This window comes from Abrus precatorius, unplaced genomic scaffold, assembly GCF_003935025.1.
Source record: "Abrus precatorius isolate BTA unplaced genomic scaffold, Abrus_2018 Scaffold4, whole genome shotgun sequence".
NCBI lineage: Eukaryota > Viridiplantae > Streptophyta > Magnoliopsida > Fabales > Fabaceae > Abrus > Abrus precatorius.
Window position 1 is genome coordinate 7,977,504 of NW_020874384.1, and position 23,380 is coordinate 8,000,883.

Sequence of the window (23,380 nt, forward strand, 5' to 3'; positions counted from 1 at the left end):
TAGTTATAAAAGTGCATTGATTTTTGTAAACTTATTTTAAATTTAACAGTAAAAATACCTTTCTTTGTATGATAATAACTTAAACTGTACAATTATGTATAAATTATTAAAATTTAAATATTTTTATTATTGATATAATTTAAAATAATAAAATTTACTGTACCTTTAAGATTAAATAAATTTTATATCTTCTCTCACATATAAAATAATTATTATTGTTAATTTTATATTAATAGATAATAAAATTAATAATTTAATTAAAAATATGTTAATAAATTTTAATTTTAAAATATTAAAAAAATATTACTGTAAAATGAATATAAAATATCTTTTTAAATTTGCGATGGAAAGCACCATTTAAAACATGTGAGAAGGTACTCTTTATTTTCTCGATTTACAGACAAACTTTAGACGAAATTTCGTTTTTCTATGTGAGAAGGTATATTTTGGTTCTACGTATTCCCGGCATTAAGTAACGCACGCAAAACCTCAGCAACAATGGCGCTTAAAACCCTATCCACTTTCCTCTCACCTCTTTCTCTCCCCAATCCCAAATTTCCGCAACTCCTCTCCACCAAACCGTGCCTCATTCTCTGCGAATTTCCACGCCCTCAGAAATCGCGTTTGCCCGCCGCCGAATCCGAAGGCACCGGCGCCGCTGCTCCCTCGCCGGGAGAGAAGTTCCTCGAACGCCAGCAATCAATCGACGCTGCTAAGCTCATTCTCAAACAGAACCAAAAGAACAAAAAGAGAGAGAAGCCTTTAAAAGCTTCTAAAACCGTCGCTTCTTGCTACGGTTGCGGCGCTCCGTTACACACTTCGGATGTGGATGCACCTGGCTACGTCGATCCTGAAACCTATGAATTGGTATCGCTTTAATCCAATTGAAAAATTATCATTGTGCATTGGCTGTTGCTGAATTCTGAAATGTTGATTACGTGGCATGAATTGTGTGTTTGTGTTGCAGAAGAAGAAACATCACCAGCTTAGAACCGTTCTCTGTAGGCGGTGCCGGCTTTTGTCTCATGGCAAGATGATAACTGCTGTTGGAGGACACGGAGGATATTCTGGCGGTAAATTATTTGTTACTGCTGAAGAGCTTCGAGAAAAGTTGTCTCACTTGCGTCACGAGAAAGCTCTAATTGTCAAATTGGTAAATAAACCAGTAGAACATTTTCTTTAAGTGAATGTACTGAATGAATTCATTTAAGACATATGAACTAATTATCTGTACAATTAGGATCTCATACCGTAATATAAAATCCTTTTGCAATTGTATTTGCTTAGATGCTTTGAAATATTTGTTCAAAGAGAGCATTGGATTAATTTATGGATGGATTCTTGGTAAAAGTTCTGATATCTCTTTGAAGTTGCGTTCAGTTTATTTTGTGAAAACTAGAAGCTGGTTGCATATAATGCAATTTGGATAACGTTATAAATTGTAAGGATGGATATCATCTGAAAGAAAGCTAGTTTTTAGCAAGTGGATGGCAGATGGTTGGTAAACTTGCTTTATACTTGTATGTGTAATTAATCAATGTCCTGTGCTACAATTTGTACTTGGGACGTTTTTTGTTGAAAAATATTACTTGACTTCTGAAGCTAAGAATTTGATAAATAATTAAATCTATGCAAACAAATTGAAGGTGAGAATATTGTCTCGTTTTGTTCAGTGGAAATGTCTGTCACCTGAGAAGCTGTGACATTTCAATTGTCATGGAAGATTCATAGATTCTGCAGTAATTAAAGTATCTTTTGTTTATTTCCAATTAATGATAATAAATGAATGAAAGAAAGGAATGATAATCCTTCGTCTCATTTATTGAAGTAATCATTTCCAGGTTGATATTGTTGACTTCAATGGCAGTTTTTTGTCTCGTGTGCGAGATCTTGCTGGTGCTAATCCAATAATATTGGTGGTGACTAAGGTAATAATGTGCATGTAGCTTATTATTTTCTTAAATGGGAGCTGTTTTTTGCTGAATGTACAATAGGATATAAACTTACAAACATACGGTTTTCACATTTAACAGAATGTCCTCTCTGTAGGTTGATCTCCTTCCAAGAGATACTGATCTTAATTGTATTGGGGATTGGGTTGTGGAGGCTACCACAAGAAAAAAACTGAAGTATGTATCGTCTTTGTAATAAATTAATTATTAACTTCAAATTTACTAATTTATGTCATCTTGTCCAATTATATATAGTATTAGATGTTAAGAATGAGAAAGCATTTTCAAAATTACAAATATGTGGTGTTAACTGTTGCTTTTTATGAGAAAAATCCAATTCATATAATTTACTTTTATTATGTATGACTAAGGAGAACTTTATAATCTTAATTGAAAAAGTTCAACTTATCAAAATTTTGATGTTGATATGCATTGCAGTGTTCTCAGCGTCCATCTGACCAGTTCCAAATCATTGGTTGGAATTACTGGAGTGATATCAGAAATCCAGAAAGAGAAGAAGGTTCTTTTCTCCTTAATGGGTTACACTTTTTTTTAACTGACTACATTTCTTAATTGTTAAAGAAATCAAGAGGTTCTTTTGCGAAACTTGATGATAAATTGCAATTTAATTTTACATCTCAGATGGCATAAACTTTTTTATCCATATTTATAAAGATGTTGAATCTGTACTGCATAAGTTATGTCATTTATGAGTGATGTGGATCATTGTTTGGTTCAAATTTGAAATATTTTCTTTTCTTTTAATTGAACTTGTCATATGTTGTAGGCTGCTACTGCCTTTAGAGATCCTTGAATTAGGAAACTTGTGTCTCATATCTCATTCTTTCTTCCTCATCAAAAGCATAAATACTGATGATTTATTATATTCAAGTAATATACAATGATGATAGTTTTAACAAAAATTTGTTGCTGTAATATGCATTCTGCATTCCTCAACATGTGATACTGTGGTATACAAAGCATCACTTGAGCCTCTAAAATAAACTATATAGGTATATAGAGTACAATTCACATGTTACTGTTGACTTTTTTCATATTTTTGCTCTACTGAAATTCCATTTGTTTTTATTTGTGTAGGGAAGAGATGTTTACATTCTGGTAAGTCTCTGAATTGGAAGTTTTATATGCTTAGGTGATGACTGAGATACAAGCTGATGTTTGTACATTGATGTTTTTACTGAATTGTCAGTGGAATTCCTGTCCTTGTGGTACCTTTTGTTTATCACATTCTCATTTAATGGAAGGATCCAGATATTAAATTGCACTTATTTCTTGTTGTTTTCTTCCGAATGTAAAACATGTAATAGTCTAAACTTCAGTTCCTACTTTTGGAAGATGGCACGATGGCTGGCTTTAGTGTCTCATTCATAATACAAATCTTATATTTTTCTCTGTGTGCGCTCGTGCGCATTTGTGTATAAAATCTCCTATATTCAGCAGTTGAGTTAAGAAATCAATTGATCAGAACTTTTATTTTACAGGGTTCAGCTAATGTTGGGAAATCTGCTTTCATCAATGCCTTACTAAGTAAGTTATATTTCCATATCCTAAATGTTAGGACTAGGCTTATTCCTTTTCTACGATTGAAAATTTTCTGGGAGTGCTAACTATATATTGCTTTTATTTTGTGGAATTCCTTTGTAGTCTTGTACAGAATTTGGTATTAGTTTATGCTTTTATGGTCATTGTTTGCATTTTGCTTGAACACTCTTCCTTGGATGCTGAACCATGTAAGCCTTAGTTTTGTGAAGTGGTGGCCAACGGATCTAACACCTTGTATATCATATAGAACAGTGTAGGCTTGTATTATACATAAGATATGAAGCAGCTATTTATAAGTTATTTTTGTCCTTAAGCTTTCAGTTGCCAAATCATTTTTTGCATAGCTCAAATGGAACACTTTTGAAATAGATGATAAATGTTTTAATTTTTTTTTATTAAATTGTCTCCCTGAATTATCTCTTGTTTTGCCTATCATTTTGTCAATTCCAAGTTTCCAGGTATGCTTTTTTTTTTTTTTTTTCCCATCTTGACATTTTAATATTTGATGCCAGAAACAATGGCTATAAATGATCCAGTGGCTGCATCTGCTCAAAGATACAAACCAATACAATCTGCAGTTCCTGGAACAACCTTAGGGCCAATTCAAATCAATGCTTTCCTAGGAGGAGGGGTACAACTTTCTCAATCATATATTTAGGCAGCTGTTTAGTCTTATGGTTTTTCAATTTATTAATTTGTTTACTTTTTTTGTAACTTGTGCAGAAATTGTTTGATACACCTGGAGTTCATCTCTACCATAGGCAAAGTGCAGTTGTTAATTCTGAAGATTTACCCTCACTTGCTCCTCAAAGCCGACTAAGGGGCCGGTCTTTCCCTGTATGTTGTGTTCAAAACTGCTTTAAGACATTATACCATTGTAAGTGATGCTAACTTTGTCCTCATTGTTGTTGCTACTTGATAGAGTTCTCAAGTCTCTTCAGACAATGTAGAAGAAGGAGCTTCTATAGTGAATGGCTTGAATGCATTCTCAATATTTTGGGGAGGTCTTGTTAGAATTGATGTCTTGAAGGTTTTGATTATATACTTCCAATTTTTACATCATGTCATAGGACCATTTATTTTTATTTCACTCCCTTTTCCTTGTCTAAATAATGTCATCAGTCCTGATAATTTCAGGTTCTCCCAGAAACTTGTTTGACATTTTATGGGCCCAATAGACTACCAATTCATATGGTACCCACAGAGCAAGCAGATGAATTTTATCAGGTATTGTGATTCGATCTGTTTAGAGAAACTGAGAGACTAAACTTGATATTGTTGCTTACATCTGGCCTAAACTGATCTAGCTCACAATATTTGAGAATTCCTGTTTGTACTTGCAAAGTTGAGCAACTAAGTTTATGTTCATCAGAAAATAAAGTTGCTTCAGTTTTTTACGAGTTATAAAAAAAATTGAGAATTCCTGTTTATGATGGATTTATTGCCATCAGTTTGTAGTTTTTCTGCTTCTGTTTACTAGAACAATAATTCCTTAACAAAAGAATAGAATTTGGTGCTACTGCTATAGTATCATAAGTTTTGTTGTCCCATTAGATTGATTAGAGGTTGAAGAAGTTATTTCACTTCAATAATATTATATAGCCTGTGTTCTCCATGAAATTTATAATTACTTCTGATTGTGTATTTGCAGAGTTGCATTAGAGACAATGGATTCTCTCTTTTTCGTTGCTTTCTCTCTTGCACACTGACTTTATATTTGTTGTCTTCTTGGGCTATTTTGGTCCTGGTGCTCTATATTCTCCTTCTACACGAGGCATCTGGCAGTAATATATACCAATGTTGTCATTTGAAAGATCTATTGATTTGATTGTTGATGTATGAGTAGTTTCCTCCAATTGTCTCTTCATGTCAACAAAGCTTGGGAGTTGTAACACTTGTAAATTTAAGGATCTTCCCTCCTCTAACCTGAATGATGGCTTTGCCTTATTGTCTCAGAAAGAACTTGGAGTTTTGCTGACCCCTCCAAGTGGAAGAGAAAAGGGCGAGAACTGGAAAGGACTTGAATCAGAACGTAAATTGCAAATAAAATTTGAAGATGTGAAAAGGTATGATCCTGAGTTAGTTCTCTTATTGGTACTGTTTAAATGTAAAAGGCTTTATTTTGGCACTAGAATTTTGAAAACCTTATTTAGCTAATTCTGCGTGTTTATTGTTGAGTCACTCCAGCCAAAAATGTAACATTTATGAATAATAGTTAAATATGAATTTTCTTGTTTTTGACTTTGGGCAGACCAGCTTGTGATATAGCTGTATCAGGTCTAGGATGGTTTACTGTTGAGCCAGTTAGTAGGTCACACAAAATCTCACAACCCAAACCTATAGAGGCTGCTGGTGAATTGCTTTTAGCGGTGCATGTCCCCAAGCCTGTTGAGGTTTTTGTGAGGTCGCCAATACCAGTAGGCAAGGCAGGAGCAGAGTGGTACCAGTATAGAGAATTAACAGAGAAAGAAGAGGAAATGAGACCAAAATGGTACTTCTAAACTCCGCTATGTATTTCTTTTTTGGCAGGAGGAGCGGTTGCATTTCCATTTCTGACTTCAATCTTCGACCTTTTCCAAAATCTGGGACCAACCAATTTTCCCTGTATTATTAATGAGATTAATTCCTAAGTTGTATACTGACGACATCATTTCAAAAGAAGGAAGTTTAAAGATAACTAAGAAATGATAGCATTTTCTCACAATGTGTACTTAGTAGAATGTTGAGTGAGATTCTTATTAATTTTTCTTGTGTAAAATTTCACTCTTGCTACCAAGGATGAAGTTTAAATGATTCAACCCTTCTACTCCAAGTTCAATAAAAGCATTATTTAATTAAAATTTAAATGAAGTTTCTTGTTACATTGCGTGAACTTCCCTACGAATTACGCACAACTGATGAAACGCTTCCTCCGGGTAGAAATGGATGTACAATTATGATATCGTCAGTTGTCAATTACTCGGTTTGCCCAGGTGATAGGCTACGCAGTCATGGTCACGAGAGGGTGAAATTTAAAAATGAGATATATTTACTGATGATATCTTATCATGGGGAATTTTAAATGAGAGAATTTAATCGCAATTATTAGAATATAAATCATTCCTATTGAAATAGGATTGCAAGATGGATCTCCGCAAAACGCTTGGGAAGTAAACTAACTACCTTGGATTATTATGTCGACTATTTTTTTAACAATTTTTATAATTATTTTTAGCTTATTTTAATTGACCGTTTAATAAAGAGAGGGCAGGTAACTGCACGAATAAAAAAATTGATCCATGTAAAGCAGACGCATAGGTTGGCGGTTAGAGTTAGTTTTTGTTTTGAAATGCATAGTTCCCTTGGGAAACGACGTGCCTTCATCTCGAGCATTTCCAATTGCTTATTTATGAACGGACTTGTGTTCGTTTGAGTCTCCCACTTTCTAGCGTTGTCTCTCTTTGCCACAATGGCTCCATCTTCTGTCATTGTCACTTCCCGCTTTCATGAATCCGTAACTCGAAATGCACTTCGCTCCTATTTCTCTGAGTTCATCTCCACTTTCTTCTATGTCTTTGTTGTGGTTGGCTCTGGAATGTCCTCAAGTGAGTACCCTTTGTCTTTCTGAATTGTGTTCCTTTTTCTTGATATATCATCGTACACATGCATGCATGTGAGAGTGACCTTGTTTTTCAACATAAAATTGATACATAATCATAACCATGAAAGAAATAAGATAAACTTCTGGAGTCTAATTATCATGGGGTTTTTTGGATTATGCTATGCACGAAAAGGATTCAGGTTGCAATTTTTATTTTTTTTCAGACAGTATGCGTTTCTATGCTGAGTATTCAATTCTATCTTCGGTGGATAACTAGTAACAATGGAGATCAGAGGATCGCAGGGGTCTTTGTTGTTTTTAATGTGAACTGAAATGTACAATAATAACATATAATTTTTAAACTGCAAGTTCTTAAGGAGTTTAAACTATTTTCTGGCGTTCTGTTTTACCTTTTAATTTGATTTTTTTGTTTTCCTTTCTTCCAAATACTGATAGTAAGCAAGGGGATAAGAAACGCGCTTTCTAGTTTTCAACAATTCTAATATAGCAGTTGAGTTTCGCATATTGTTTACGATGTCCATTGTTCGGACAAAGTCATTTGAAACTTTTTATTTTCAACAGGAAGTACATGTAACAGAACAAATGAACAATTGCATCATTCACACCCCATGAATTCTTTTATTAATGAAACATAATATAAACTAAAAAGTCCATCATCTTGGCCTAAAACGGACTTTTTTTCCTCTGTGACTTGGTTAATTGGTGTTGGACAAACGACAGGGAAGTTGATGCCTGATGCTTCATTGAACCCAACCAGTCTGGCGGTGGTTGCCATTGCAAATGCTTTTGCTTTGTCCTCTGTATTGTATATTGCATGGGACATCTCTGGGGGACATGTCAATCCGGCTGTGACCTTTGCAATGGCAGTGGGAGGCCACATTAGTGTACCAACTGCTCTCTTTTACTGGGTTGCTCAGCTTATTGCCTCTGTTATGGCTTGCCTTGTTCTAAGGGTCATTGTTGTTGGAATGGTACCCTTCATTTGGCTAAACATACATTTTAATTTTCATTCTTTAACTTTTGTCATTCATCACCAAAATGGTATTTTTTCCATTATACTTTAATTTGAAATGTTATTTACTCTTTCTTCCCTTGTATGTTTTTTCAGCATGTGCCAACATACACCATTGCGGAAGAGATGACAGGGTTTGGAGCATCAGTACTAGAGGGAATTCTGACATTTGTTTTGGTGTACACTGTGTATGCTGCTAGGGACCCTAGGCGCGGATCATTGAGTTCCATCGGTACACTTGCAGTTGGGCTAATAGCTGGGGCAAATGTCTTGGCTGCAGGCCCATTCTCTGGAGGGTCCATGAACCCTGCATGCGCTTTCGGCTCGGCAGCCATTGCTGGCAATTTCAGGAACCAAGCAGTGTATTGGGTTGGGCCCTTGATTGGTGCTACCATAGCTGGCCTTCTTTATGACAATGTGCTGTTCCCTTCTCAGACTACAGATTTAGTTAGAGGGATTTCGGGAGTTGGGGTGTAAATTGTTATGCTATATGCAATAAATTGTAGTGTTAAATAGTTTTTGAACATTTTAAATTGCGACACATATTTCTTAACAGCTTGATTGTAGTGACTGAACTATATAGTATGTAATTTTGTCATGTCAAGTTAAAAGTGTTGTAGAAAAATCTGACATTGGCTTGTATCAGTGAAAGGTAATATTTTCGCCAATTTGGAAAAAATTATGCTTTTAACATTATGATTACGTACAGCCATTAATTGATCATCGATAATAATATTATATTACACAATACTTGGGATGAATAAAGTCAACTTTTGCATCAGTGACCCCAGTCTTGGCCTTTGAGCAATAAACCAAAAGTCAAGTGCTTTTTAAACTTTAGCTTTTTAAAATTTTAATGCATATATATGTATGTATGCTAATGCGTCTGGCCTATAATCAGGTTGAAAACACAGAAAAATTAAGGGCATATCTGAAAATATTTTATATTTTTACTTTTATTATAAAACTGTCACCTTACTTTTATTCTGTTTTCTAATATTTGTATAGAAAATAATGAAAACAAAAAATTATTTTAAGTGTTTCATGTGCAAATCTTAGAAAATAAAAAGCAGAACATATTTCCTGAGATCAAAGGTAAAGTTGCAAAGTATAAAGATCAAAAAGCACCGAGTTTCTTGACGGAGAAAACTGTCCCCTACTGCAATGATGATGTAATACAAAATTATGACAACGTTTGGTTTTGGAATAATATAAGATGAGTTTGGGCTAATTTTTTCAGATTAACTGACCCGCATGCATACCAATTCTATAAGTTTTTTTTTTCTGAAAATTTAAATTAAATATGATAATTAAAAATTATCCAACTAATCCAAGCTAGTAGAAATTGTTACATCTCAAAAGTCAAGAGCTGTTTCAAACTTTTCATAACTGTAAAGTCTAACATTGGAAACTACGTTAAAGTAAGTTAAGGTAGTTGAATACGAAAATAAACTCTCTCATGTAACGATAACCGGTAGTAGTGGATTGATTTGATATATACTCATACATTGGACATCCCTTTCATCTTTATTATATGGTTACATTCCTCATCTTTTTGCCTCATTTCCCCCACCATTCATTGCAAAATTATCGTTAAAAACAGCAGCAGCCAAAAAAGTCTGCTTAGGTAGTCGTAAATTATACCAACCTACATACCCACATTTGAAATTTTTGAATCACTAACTTTTTTATTAGTTGAAATTTTGTCTACTTTGCTAATTAATTCTGAATAACATGTTTTCAGAACCCAATAACTAAAATCTTCCCTCTATTCAAGGAGACTTAGGAGAGCATTGAGGAAAAAACTTTCCTCTATTCACATATCTAACATTCTCACATGTAGCAATGGTGCCACCGTTGTTGCCTTCTGGTTCTAAAATCACATCTTGCACGTAGATTTCTCTGCATGGGACAGCTTGGCTGCAGTCAAATTTTATAGCCACTTCGGAGGCACTTGTTCCTCTTATGTTTTGGTATAACACATTGCTTAATTGCACCGCTGAGTCCTGCCATTTGAAAAAACATGATCCACTATTAACAATTAATTAAAGGGTTTCTCTCAATTTTGATGGTATGTAGATTAAGAACTTTATCACCTGCTCGTGGCATGGCGCTGCTTGATCACAATAGTACTGATCTATGATTATTGGATTTGTCACATTTTGCATCATTATGTTCAAAAATTTGATGTTTCTTGCATACCCAGAACCTCCCTGTGTTGAGATAGAATCAAAAGATATGACATATCATAATAAAAAATCACTTTTCTCTTACAAAAAATTATTTTTCCCATGTAATGATAATGTATTTAGTTTATATGAGAAGACTTTTTAGCTTCTAGTGAGTCACCGCCATATTGCGCTCAATGTAATAATATCTCATGAGAAATATGCAAATTATTTATTTTTTTGACACTATTGATTCTTTTATAAAAAGAATTTCGACTTTTGTCTCTTTATGCTCAAAGCATTTTCCCATGTTAACCATCATGCTGTTCCACCGAAAGCAAATGAAAAATGAAAAATGAAAAATGGTTTTTTAGCTCTAATCAAGAGGAAGAGACAAGAAAGTTGAACAGAAACTTCTTTTTTAAAAAATTATGTTGACATGTGAAGGAAAAGGTTATGAATTGGGGGATTGTGTAGACTTGCCAAAGATTAATTGTGGAAGAATGGGTCAGCTTTGGGCAAAATAGAAGCAATAACTAACTAGATAAAACTTGTCACAGGGCTTGTTAAATCGAAAAAAGTGGAAATTTGTCAACATGGGGTGCACTATTTTCCTCATCCAAGTTCCAATTCTTGTGTCATTGGTCAACTTGCCAATATTTTTTCTCTTATCGGTTTTGCGCCTAAAATTTGGCAAATAGTGCTCACTCGACTGAACTTTAACCAACTTATTCCAAAAGACTCTTGAACTATGATGGTAAAGCCAAAAGCAAATTTAGACTGAAAAGTTGAAATTCCCCTTTTAACAAGTTTTATTCTTAACCTCCATTCTCCATCCTTTCAACTGTTTCAAAATCTCAAGACCAACTATCACCTGCCAAGTCTTTATTCTCACTCCATTGGTTGTTCCTGTTAAGGTGGCCCTGTTCACTATCACATTGGACACTTCAGCTTCTGATTTATCAGCTCCTAAGCTTCCAATGCTACAAAACATTATTACCATATCAGCATTTCAACCATCCAATGTAAAATTGATCTAAACAAAACTCCAACTTAAAATTGTTATGTACTGTAATTAATGTAATCATAAAATCAACCTTATTCCATGTCCAGGTCCGCATGTGATATCAGTGGCTCGAACATTTTGGGACCCACTTATTATTGAAATACAATCATCACCTTTAATAAGCAAAGTGGAGAAAAATTAAACCATATATCGAAATCCAATTGAGCTTCTTTCATTGTGTGTGTTTTCTTTAGTAGTGTTGGCTAAGGCTTTTACCTGTGCCAATGTCACTGTTGCTTATGGCAATATTTTGTGTCTCCGCGACATGAATTCCATCAGTGTTGGGGCTGTTCCCTGGTGCTCTGATAACGAGATTCGAAACAATAACATTGAAACATTTCATGAAGGTCACATGCATTTGTTGTGCATCCTTGAATCTCAGGTTAGTCACTTTCAAATTGTTGCATTGATAGAAAGTCACGGCCTACACAGCATTTTTTTTCCATTAAAGTGTTAGGAAAACAGAGCACCCTGCATCTCCTTGTAAAATATATTAGGTGAATAAAACTAAATGGTATGAACAATAATATTATTATTATCTTACTTTTGGTCTTGGTCCATCTTTGCATGGCTGTGAATCAAAGCAATGAGAGGAAAGAAAGGAAGGTAAGTTTTCACATTTAAAATAGCAATTCCTAAAATAATCAAAATCGGAAGAAATGACTTACAAGGTTCTTGTTGGCTTTGCAAGAGTTTTGCCACCATTTTTTGCCATTGCCATTGAAAGTACCACCACCATCAACCCTGAAATTTGAGACACTATCAAACACAATCCAGCTCTGTCTATCTCCATATGCCTCCATTTGAGTCCATGCCTCGATTGTTCCATAGATCTTACATGTTGAATTAGGAAAACAGAAGAATTGCAATGAATTGCTCAATAACATGGAAGGTAAAAAAAATTTCACTAAGCATTACTTGTGTTACATATATGACATGTCTTACCATAAAGGCAGTGTTGGGTTGGCATGGACCTGAAAATGTTATTGGCTTAAGAGTATAGATCCTATTTTCAGGTACCACAAGGACAGCACCTTTAGAGCAAGCTTCATTCCATGCCTTCTCAAATGCCTGAAGGGCAATTGCAAGGAGAAAAATTAGAGCATATGAAAATTGAAAGAGATTGTTGTTAACATGATATGTTACCTCGGAATCATCTCTTCCATCAGCTTTGGCTCCAAAATCATCAACACTAACTGTTCCACGACTCCTTGAAGAAAGATGGGTAGCTTTATTAGGCCTTGTCATATAACCAAAATGTCTATGTTTTGTCTTGATCAATCTACCATCATGCAGAGGGTAGTAGTGTTCAACATTGGTTTGGTAATTATGTGGTTCCTCTATGTACCAACCAGTACATAAGACTAATGAAGCTAGGACGATGAAAAGTGGGATAATTGGGGTTTGTGGAGACATTTTGATCAATGTTTTCACTTTGTGAGAAAAGAACAAACTGAATGAAGTGCAAGAGTTGCAAGGCTGATATAGAAACTTTGTGGTATGTGCCAAATGTAAAAGCTACGTACTTATATAAAAAAATTAGAGGTGCTTTTATAAAGAATGGATAATGCATGGATACTCCTAACTAAATGGTAGATGTACTCCTCTAATACATGTATTCTTTGGATTTACATTTCTACATACTCTATTTCCTTCAAAAAATTGCTTCTAAATACTTAGGTACCTTTAATTCAAAGTACTCTAACGAGTCATTCAATTCCTATGTTATAAATTTAAATTTTCATTTTTAATGATTATGTAATATTATGCATCTTTTTCACTTTATGACACGTTTCTTATTAATTTTTTATATTATATTAAATTAATATTTTTCTTTAATCAAATGAGATTAATTTTTTTAATCAAATAATATATTTACACATTATTATTAAAATTTTATTAATTTAATTTAAAAACAAAAAACAAAAGTTCATTTTAAAATTTTATTATCTGTATAGTATTTTTTTTCTAAATATTTATAATTTATGATGTTGAAAATGTTTATTATATAACATAAATATATATCCGCTAAGTGAATAGAGAAAAGCAAAGTTTATTTGATATCAGGTACTATTAGTCAGGTATAATTTTCTCTTTGGTTGAAAAATTTTCAGAGAAAATTGTTGAAAAACTTTCAGAGAAAATTGCAGTAACAGTCATTCAGTTAATGTTATTTTCCGTGGATGCATGGAGTAGCACATGCAGTGACTTGTACTATTTAGAAAACGTATGGAATTGGTAACTGACCCCTCAGAGTACGTTGAATACTTCCCTTTAAAAGGAACAATTACTTCTTAATCCCTTTTTTATTCCACTCTTTCACTTTTTCAGAATATCAAATTATTATTCAACAACATTATAGGTGTGAGTATAAACATAATTGGCATCTATTTCACACTACCTGTAAAACTTGGATATATTTATATTTTTAATAACTTTTCATGATTTTTATCACATAGTATTTATAGATATGTTATATCTGTTAAAAAAATTAATGTAATGAAATATTTATTAATTTTATTTTTATATGAAATTTTATAAATTTGATCTCTTTAATAAAAATATTTAAATTAATAGTTTGATTGATTGATTTCTTCAACTTGATAATGATGATATTTAGAAACATAAAATGAAGCATTTTATAAAAGTAGTCTCTCTCTGCATCATAGAAAAATTGTAATAATCTTAACTCGAAAATAAGCCATAGTATTAAATTAGCAGAAGTTTCTGAAAAGGGAAGAAAAGATGTTATTGTGGCAATATGAAGATGGGATTTGCATGTGATATTTGAGTGAAAACTTGCTGTAATGTGCTTTGGAAATGTAAAACGAAGCATACGTGAGTACGGACGGGGCTCGGGGTTATTTCCCAAATCATTTTGACGTGAAGTCGCCATTTTTCTAATGTGTTTAACAGTATATCTTAAATAAATATATAAAATAAACTATATTAATATTTTAAATTAGCATAAAAATATATATAATAACTATTTCTTTATATAATTTTAATATAACAAAATTTTATTTTTAATAAAAATCATTTACTTTTAACTTTTTAACATGGAAAAAGATTTTTTTACACTGATATAAATTTAAAAACTTTTATATTTAATTAAAATTTTTTATTTAATATCATTATATGTAAGTTAAATGAACTTATTTTAATTTACACCATAAGAAGATTATATCTCTTTTAATATACCCTCTTAAAATTACATTAAAAAGCTCAAATCTAAAAATAATCACAAGTGATAAAACACTAGTTAATTGGTTTATTAGACTTAATGATATGTTTGCATAGAAAATTTTAAAAATATGAAATAAATAATAAAAAAATGTTTACCATGAAAGTTAAATATAAGAAAATATATGAATATTAATATGAAAATTCAAGTATAAAAGATATTTTTAACATGAAAATTATTTAATTAAAATTTTACAATATTCTGAAAATATATCTTTTATATAATCCAAATAGATGGAAGTAAGAAGTTTACAACTAAGTGGGGGAACACTAAAGAATGTCACAGCCAAAGATTACGTAATAACTTGTAAACATTTCTTATTATTTGCACCTGCCCTTCTCATTAGCTCACAAGTTAGGTTGGTTGGTTCCAAATTTGGTACGTAGAAGCAATCCAATTCAAACAGAGGTTTATCAAAGTGCACCCCATAACCCAATAAATAATGCAGTCGTTTACAATGAAAGGTATATAGACCTGTAATTGAACTTGGGAAAACATGCAGATGAGAAGATATAAAATCAAGTTTAAGAAAGTCAAGCATGTTCGTTAGTTGTTACAAGAATATGGTACACTGCGCAATCTGTTGCGGAAAAACCAAAGAAACATATTCTTCTTCGATAGTTGACTTGGACAATAAAATATATTATATTTTAAATTTTAACAATAGCCTACGTAACTGATTAGTGTCGTGACATCACAACATTATCTTACACAAAATGGGCTAATAGTAATCTATTTGTTGGTGTACACAATTCTTATTTCTCCAATATGAACGGATCATGTCATGGAATCCAAACCAGGTGCAGTTCTTTTTATATTATATCCATATGATGTTGGTGATGGTTGCAATTGGTGTTACCAAATGGTTTTTTCTTGAGGGGTCAAAAGTGATCTAACAAATTGTCTAAGAAGTTTCTTAAAATATGGCCTGGCCCGTATTTTAAGAGTTGGGCTAAGCTAATTTAAACCAATCATCTTTACAGGCTTGTCTAATGTGATTTTCTGGGCCTTTATTTTGGCACCACTTCTCTTAACCAAATTGTTTTTTACACCACCTTTCCAGATTTAGAACTAACTTCGTAAAAGTAGTTAATATATTAAAATTTTACTTTTAAAATACTAAAAAAATCAGTCAGATCTTAATAGCATGGACATTTATAAATCATCTATTTTTTTCTTTAATTAATACTTACATTTTTTACATAATTCCATAATGATAATCATTGTATTAGAAATGATATTGAGTACTCATCTTTTTACATGTCCACAAATTAAAAATTTCTAACACATTGCATATATTCTTTTCACACATTTTTTTTTTATTATTGGTTTAGTTTTTAAAATGTTAATTTAATTACCTCGTAAACAAGTTAAAATTTACCAAGTGTGTAGACAATTTAAAAAAGATAAACTAATAATAAAAATTGTGTTAAATAATGTATATGAAGAAAAGGATTTTTCTCCAAAATATAAAGAAATTGTTGAGAACGTGACTTTAGACGTCCCATATTTTTAGCAAATTTTTAGATTTCTTTTAATTTAATAAGTCAAATTAAATTTTTTAGAATTGATCATTAGTCGTTAGTGGATAAGCTATTTTCTACTTTTTAGCAAAATTATTAGTAATAGTTGCTAAAATCATGAGATATGATCTCCTTAGTTAGTTATTTTTAATGTATTTAAAATCAGATTGCATTACAATAAATATATTACATTCTAACCAATACTCTTAGTTATTCTCTATTCTTTTATTATGTAAAGTTCTATTTTTTTCACTACTTTTCTTCTTTGTTGTGCTACTGCCTTTACCTCTTAAAACTAACAATTGGTATCAGAACTCTCTTCTTGAAGGATCTATGTGTGTTTTAATTTGTCATGGATTTAGAAACAAGTTTTTTTTTTCAAACTACTCTCTTAGCCTTTGATGGGAAAAACTACGACCTAGTAAGAATAGAATCTTACTTGGAGGTATTTGATCTTTAAGAAGTTGTATTATGATGTCTTTTCTCTACTCGACTATTCTACCATCACCCAAATAAAAAATTATAAGGAAAAAAAACTAAAAAGAAAAGACAAAATTCTACCTTTTTGTTAATATCCCCACAACCATCTTTATTAGGATTATCTAAAGGCAGAATATATTAGAGAAAAAAGAATAAGAACATACAAGTACTTAATTTAATTAGAGAATTCTTGTTGCAAAGGATGAAAAAGTATAAGATAATCAAGGAATAATCAAACAAATTGTTGGCTATTGCCAACAAGATAAGGTTATTAGACATTGAAAATTCTAGTAACAGTTTCTAAGAGATATGAAACATTCATAACCTCATTAGAACACAGAGGATCTGTCAAAGATCACTTTGACAGAAGTACTATATGCCTTGCAGGCATAAGAGTAATGAAGGTTGATGAGAGAAGATCATGTTGTTGAAGGTGCACTTCCAACCAAAGATCATGATGCTAGATCCAGTAGAAAGAAAAATTTTAAGAAATAGGCAACAAGAAAACAACATACAACCAAAACAAAGGCAAGAGTAAAAACAAAAATTACCTAGTTAACATTGTGGAAAAATGGGTCACCCATTGTTTTGATGTTGGAAGAGACTAGACGTAAAGTGTGATAAGTGCAATCAAATCATACATGAAACTATAATTTGCAAAGCAAATAACCAACAAGTTGTAGTTGATGCAAAAAAGTGTACAATAGACTGAAGACTAGCTCTTTGTTGCTAATTGTTTCTCCAGCAATAGTTCAAGTGAATCTTGGTTGAAAGATAGTGCCTGCACCAACCATATGACCTATGATAGAGAATTGTTCAAGCATTTGATCAACACCGAAGTTAAATGGGGTCAGAATTACAATGGTAAACAAATTCTGTTAGGACAAAGTAAAATTGAATCTAATTATATGAATTTAGAATACCAATTGGAGAGCAATGGTAAAGTCACTTACTTGTTTTAGACATTATGAATTGTGTGTAGATGACTTATGTGAGATGCAAATCCTTTATCAATGAAAAATCAAGATCTTCCTTTACCAAATCACACTCTCTTAGTCCTAGGTTCTCAATGGGGTAAACCTAGAGAGTAATAAAAAGTATTTTCATGATGGCAAATGGGATTTAGCCACCATATTTATTAACTCTAAGCACTTCCCATTATGGGCCTAGAGGTTAGACCCATACTATATCCCATATATATTAATATTAAGTGTCCAAAGCCCATAAGTAATTGATCAAATTGTTAGTAGGTTTAAGCATCATTAAATGGATCACAATATTATCCCATTTTTAACAAAATAGAAAATCACAATTGGTTGTAGCCTATAATGAATTTTATAGAAAATTATAACATTCTCCCACTTGAGAAAAATCAATTGGGTAGTTAATAACTTTTAAAAACTTGAAAATTGACTCTTAGGTTAATAACATGTTGTAGCCACAAACATATGATCCCAAGATACAACACATAATTAAGACTCCATCCAATAAAATCATGCAATATCAAATCATGGTGATAATTGCATCCCTTACTGACGCAACTCTTTCATGATTACAAATACTACCGACTTTATCGACTAGTTATTAATGTGAAGTGTAGTGAGAAAATGACATGCCAATATAATCAAACAACCATACTATCATTTTTCACATCATCCTTAATTTCTCTCAAATGCTTAAAAGCAAAAAGAAATTACATAGTTGATTATGAACCTTTATGCCTCAATTCTAACTAGCATTAACCATTGACATAGTGGTCTCAACGGTGCCGAACTCAATAATTCACATTTGATATACATAGATAAGAATGTCCCATTATTCATTCATCAAATCAAATGCAAAATGTCATCAATGCATTACTTACTAAGATTCAAAATTAAGAATCCGATAAATGTAAAATAACATAAAACCAAAAGGAAACTCCTACTAACTAAACGCATCAAAAGAACCCACAATGCCTATGTTTTCAACATGCCTTTTGAAAATAACGGACCTAAGTCCCTTGGTCAAGATGTCAGCTAACATGGAATATGTGTCAATGTGTTCTATCACTATGGAACCATCTTTTACAAGGTTTCTGACAGTCAAATACTTTAACTTCAAGTGTTTAGATCCATTATAAATCTTGTTATTCTTTGTATAAAACATTGTAGCACTATCGTCACAAAAAATCCTTAGTGGCCTAGCAATGAAGTCAATGATACAAAATTCTGTTACTAGATTTCTCAACCAAATAGTATGAATGACAACATCATAGCAAGTAATGAATTTTGCTTACATAGAAGAAGAGGCAATAAGAGTTTGTTTCTTACTCCTCCAAGATATCGCACCTCTAGCCATCATAAAGACATATTCTGAAGTCGAGTTCCTGTCATCAAGGCACCTGCCAAGATCTGAATTTGTGTACTCCATAATTTCAAGGCTGTCTACTCTCCTATACACAAACATATACTCATTGATCTTCTGTAAGTATCTCATTACTTTCTTAGCAGTTGTCCAATGATCACTTCCAGGATTTGACTGATATCTACCTAAAACAATGACTATAAAAGCGATGTCAAGTCTAGTGCATACTTTAGCATACATGAGGCTTCCTAATGCACTTGCAAAAAGTTTGTCATTTATTTCTACTTGCTCAATATCATTCTTAAGACATTGATCCTTGTTGAACCTGTCACCTTTAACAACTGGAACATCTCTAGGTTTGTAATTTTGCATATTGAATATCTCTAAGACTCTATTGATGTAAGCTTTTTTTAGATAAATCCAGTGTATGTTGTGATCTATCTTTGTGAATTTCAACTCCCAACACAAAAGAAGCTTCACCCAAACCCTTCATGTCAAAAGATCTAGTCAACATCTGTTTTGTCTCATGTAGCATGCTAAAATCATTAAACTCTTCATCTTTATCTTGTATACTCTCTTGACTTTCTCTACACATTTTGGTTTGTCTGATACTTATCACAATGGTTGATGCTTTTGCGCCGTTTCCATCTGCCATCTTTGCGGTACTCCTTGATAGGATGACTAAGCGTGAAGTGGTGGATTTCTTCAAAAGAAATGATCCAAACCTAACACTCTTAGAGAAGATGAAAACGTCATTGCTGTCTATGAACTCAGTGCTTGCTGATGCTGAGGAAAAAGAGGTAGTTGACCCATTTGTGAAAGAATGGGTAGATAAGCTAAGAGAGGTGGTCTACAATGCAGAAGATTTGTACGAAGAAATTACTTTTAAGGCTTTGTACGATGAATCTCATGTGAGAGGTTTTATTTTCTCTTTGACTTCATTCAGCACTGAAATAAATGCTATGATTGAGAAAATAATCGAGACACTAAAATCAATAGCAAAACAAAAAAAGTTTCTTGGCCTAGAATAAAGCGTTAAAAAGAAGTTGCTTCCATCTTCCATGCCTACCTCTTTTCTCGTGGATGCATCTCATGTATACAAGAGAGAGAATGATGTAAAGAAGATTATGGACTTTTTACTACAGGAAATGCAAATAATGAAGAAGGTGTTTCTGTTGTTGCAATTGTTGGGATAGAATTGGCAAGACCACCCTTGCTTAGCTTTTATACAATCACAACTAGGTGAAGGCACATTTTCCTCTAAGAGTATGGGTCTACATTTCAAATGGGTAAGATTGTGGGTCTACGTTTCAAATGAGTTGCATCATTATAAACTCTTATTCTACAATAGACTTTAACAGAGGGAACAAGTCTTTAACTATAAAACAATTACCAATATAATGTGACAGAGAGGAAAGGAATTTCACTGATTCTTTTGTATTTGTGTCCACCATTAGTGTAACATGTTTACTTAAAATATATAGTAATATATTTACAACAGTTTTATCAACCTTTCACGATGATTTTTACCAATCCTTGGCAATAGTTTTATCAACCCTTGAGGACGATTTTACCGACCTTAATATATTTGTTCTACTGTCTTGTAATCGTTACTTTGTGTTTCCTCATTATGTCAATAACTCATTGACTAAGTCAATTGCTTGAATCGACACATGTACTTTCAACAATTGAATTTTAATATGTTATCAAACAATAAACTATATTATGTTGTTGTCTTATTATTAACATCTTTGGTGCTAGCAAAGAATATAATAATATTTTACTTTAAAAAGAAGTATTATTAATTTGATATGATATTATGTGTAACTTTAAAATTAAATTATTTTTTTAATAACATATTGTTGTAGTATTATTTTTTAAAAAGTTTTACCGATAGTATATGTAAAAAAGAAATAGTTTTAATATAAAAATAAAATTAAGACTTAAATTCATCTTATTCTAATTTTATTTCCCGAGCATCTTAGCAAAAATTCATTAACCCTTGACTTTGACCATTTCATCATTAATAGTTGTCAAAAGAGAGTGATGTTGATACACATACACTAATAACAACATGCTTCTCCTTTCTTGATAGGCAATGTTTCTGGGTTAAGGTTCTCCAAAGTTAAAGCAACCTTTTAGTAGAGTACTTAATTGAATAGGTAGCTTAAATAGTTATAGTTTTATATGAAAGGAACATAATAGAGTACCTAATTAAAAAGGAAAGTAAAACAAAAAATTCTAAAATTAGGGCAACTAGAGTATTTGATACGCACCTACTCTCTAGGAATTTAGCTAAGGAATTCAACATTAACGTAGATTCCTTTCCTTTCTATGTAATTTCACATCATGTTGGTTTGTTTATTGCTTCTTCAATTTTAGTTTAGTTTTTCAATTTTAACAATTTTTATGTAATTCCTTTTTTACTATTTTTTTCACTATAGTTTTAATTGGATTCATTTTCATGTAAACTCTTTTTAATATGATCTTGCATACTTATTTTTTATATTATATGTAATTTTTTTTTTACTAATTTTTTATCCTCTTTTTCTCCCTGTTTTCATGTCAATAAAATGTCTTCACCAATTAAAAGTAATGAAACAATTTCATCTACTCCTGTTGTATTTGTACTTGTAAACAATCAGTCATCATTGAATTCAAGCCAATTACAATTTAACATACAAGAGAATAAAGATATAGCATCAAGAGAAAGAGACATAAAACATCAGTTATTTTGACAAATTTTGATGAAATAAAAATTACTAGAGATATAAAGAAAGTTGTTTGCAAATATTGTATAGATAAATTTGTTACTAAAAGAAAATGATCCAACACTAGTCATATGAGAAGACACAATGATCATTACTTACAAAGGAGGTTGAACATGGTTATACAAATGAAGCAAATTTTTATTTCATTCCAGCCTCTTTATAAATAGGTTTAATGATTTATTAAAAGCTTTAATATGAAGTAGATCATTAAAAAAACTAACCAGCCAAATTAGACTCTTAAAAATATTAAGTTAGACTTAATAAAAAAGATTATAACAGATAATATAACAACCCTACTTTTATAATTTCTAGCTTAAGTAAGTCTATTTTCATCCTTAAGGGTGTAAATTTCCTTAAAATGTCTCATTAATTTATCATATGTCCTTTTAGTGTATAATTTTTACACGACAAGCAATAAAATAACAACTCATTATAATAATAACAATTTACTAAATTACTAATATTTTGCATTATTAATGAATAAATAAATTTAAATTTTAAAAATTTAGCATGAGAGTGCAACCAACAGTTAAAGTTTTATTTTAAACTTTAAGACAGTGAATAACAATCAATTCAATGTTTGATTTTATAAAAAGTTATAAAGTATAACTTATTTTAGTCTTTAATACCACTTAAAAATGTAATAAAAAGTTTTTTTAAGAAATATTTTATAATGACAAATTAAAGTTTAATAAACTATTTAGAATAATTAACCTGTACAAGAGATTTCCTTCGATTTCAACAAATTCTTCTTGACAAATAACTCTACAGAGACCAAAGACTTTTCTATATAAGTTATACAAATTGTGAAGAAATCCTATCTTTATTTCTATTCATTGGAGATGTTTTATATTACGTTTTGAGTTTTATTCAGAGGAAACTATACAAGTCAAGCACTCTACGTTTGTTTATAGTTGAAATTAAGACAAAGTAGTCTTTTGTTTGAAAGATGAGTCCCTTGCCTCAAACTACAATTCCTATGTATTGCCCTTACAAGAATGGTTAAAAGATTATTGCTTTCTGTTGAGACGCGAAAACTTTCCTCAAAATTGTATATTTGTTACGTAGAAAACAAAAGCACGAAGGACATGCACAAGACGAGATTCCTTTTCAAAGCAGTAGAAAACAAGATGAACAATATTTGAACACTGATTCATGTTTGGAAAAACCTAGGATGGAAACATTAACTCTTGCGATATCCTCCCACAATATTCATTTAAAATAGAAAAATCACATTAAACTCTTGCGGAACCGTTGTCAGGAATTAGTGGGTTGGGCTTCATAGTTCATCATTTACTATATTTGACTCTCTTTTTTTTCCCTTACTTCAAATCCATTAAAGTAACTCTTAGGCTTGTGCTAATCTGAAAAAAATGAAAAATCCTATTTCTTAAATTTGTATGCAAAATTGTAACTTTTTGTTAGTTTAATTGTATTTTGTGTTTAAAGGATCTAAATTATATTTAACATTAAGTATGCATGTTTAATCTTTTATTGTGTATTGTTGTAATGCTCTTGATATTTAGCATTATTATTTGTAAGTGTTGTTAAGCTTTTGAATATTTGACTTTAAAAAAAAAAATGCTTGTTAATGTTCTCGTAAATTAAAAATAATATTTTAATTTTTTTTAAAATTTGACGCTTATAATTATTC

The 23,380-nt window shown here is 31.6% G+C and overlaps 3 protein-coding genes across 8 annotated transcripts; 2 read left to right on the forward strand and 1 right to left on the reverse strand.

Moving 5' to 3' along the window:
- Positions 1 to 391: 391 nt before the first annotated feature.
- Positions 392 to 6,356, forward strand: LOC113864763 (NO-associated protein 1, chloroplastic/mitochondrial). 6 transcript variants are annotated; one of them, XM_027498837.1, is made up of 13 exons: positions 392 to 867; positions 968 to 1,153; positions 1,842 to 1,928; positions 2,050 to 2,129; positions 2,391 to 2,472; positions 3,051 to 3,071; positions 3,455 to 3,500; positions 4,028 to 4,146; positions 4,239 to 4,352; positions 4,438 to 4,545; positions 4,653 to 4,742; positions 5,472 to 5,581; positions 5,767 to 6,356. In XM_027498837.1, the coding sequence occupies exons 1-13, from the start codon at positions 499 to 501 to the stop codon at positions 6,014 to 6,016; spliced, it is 1,662 nt and encodes a 553-aa protein (XP_027354638.1). In that variant the 5' UTR covers positions 392 to 498; the 3' UTR covers positions 6,017 to 6,356. The 6 variants fall into 6 exon arrangements, 5 of the variants coding, with proteins under 5 accessions (XP_027354638.1, XP_027354641.1, XP_027354637.1 ...); XR_003504915.1 differs by having other exon boundaries at positions 437 to 867; positions 5,167 to 5,581; positions 5,767 to 6,301; XM_027498840.1 differs by having other exon boundaries at positions 437 to 867; positions 6,045 to 6,309.
- A 607-nt stretch (positions 6,357 to 6,963) lies between these two features.
- On the forward strand, positions 6,964 to 8,605 carry LOC113865979 (probable aquaporin TIP5-1). Its single transcript, XM_027500825.1, has 3 exons — positions 6,964 to 7,099; positions 7,837 to 8,087; positions 8,225 to 8,605. Exons 1-3 carry the CDS (start codon positions 6,964 to 6,966, stop codon positions 8,603 to 8,605), a joined length of 768 nt encoding a protein of 255 aa, XP_027356626.1.
- A 1,295-nt stretch (positions 8,606 to 9,900) lies between these two features.
- Positions 9,901 to 12,778, reverse strand: LOC113866065 (polygalacturonase QRT2-like). The gene is made up of 9 exons (XM_027500954.1): positions 12,509 to 12,778; positions 12,308 to 12,433; positions 12,031 to 12,195; positions 11,907 to 11,933; positions 11,579 to 11,786; positions 11,394 to 11,475; positions 11,171 to 11,279; positions 10,225 to 10,341; positions 9,901 to 10,134 (listed from the first exon to the last, which is right to left on the reverse strand). The coding sequence occupies exons 1-9, from the start codon at positions 12,776 to 12,778 to the stop codon at positions 9,901 to 9,903; spliced, it is 1,338 nt and encodes a 445-aa protein (XP_027356755.1).
- Positions 12,779 to 23,380: the final 10,602 nt, after the last annotated feature.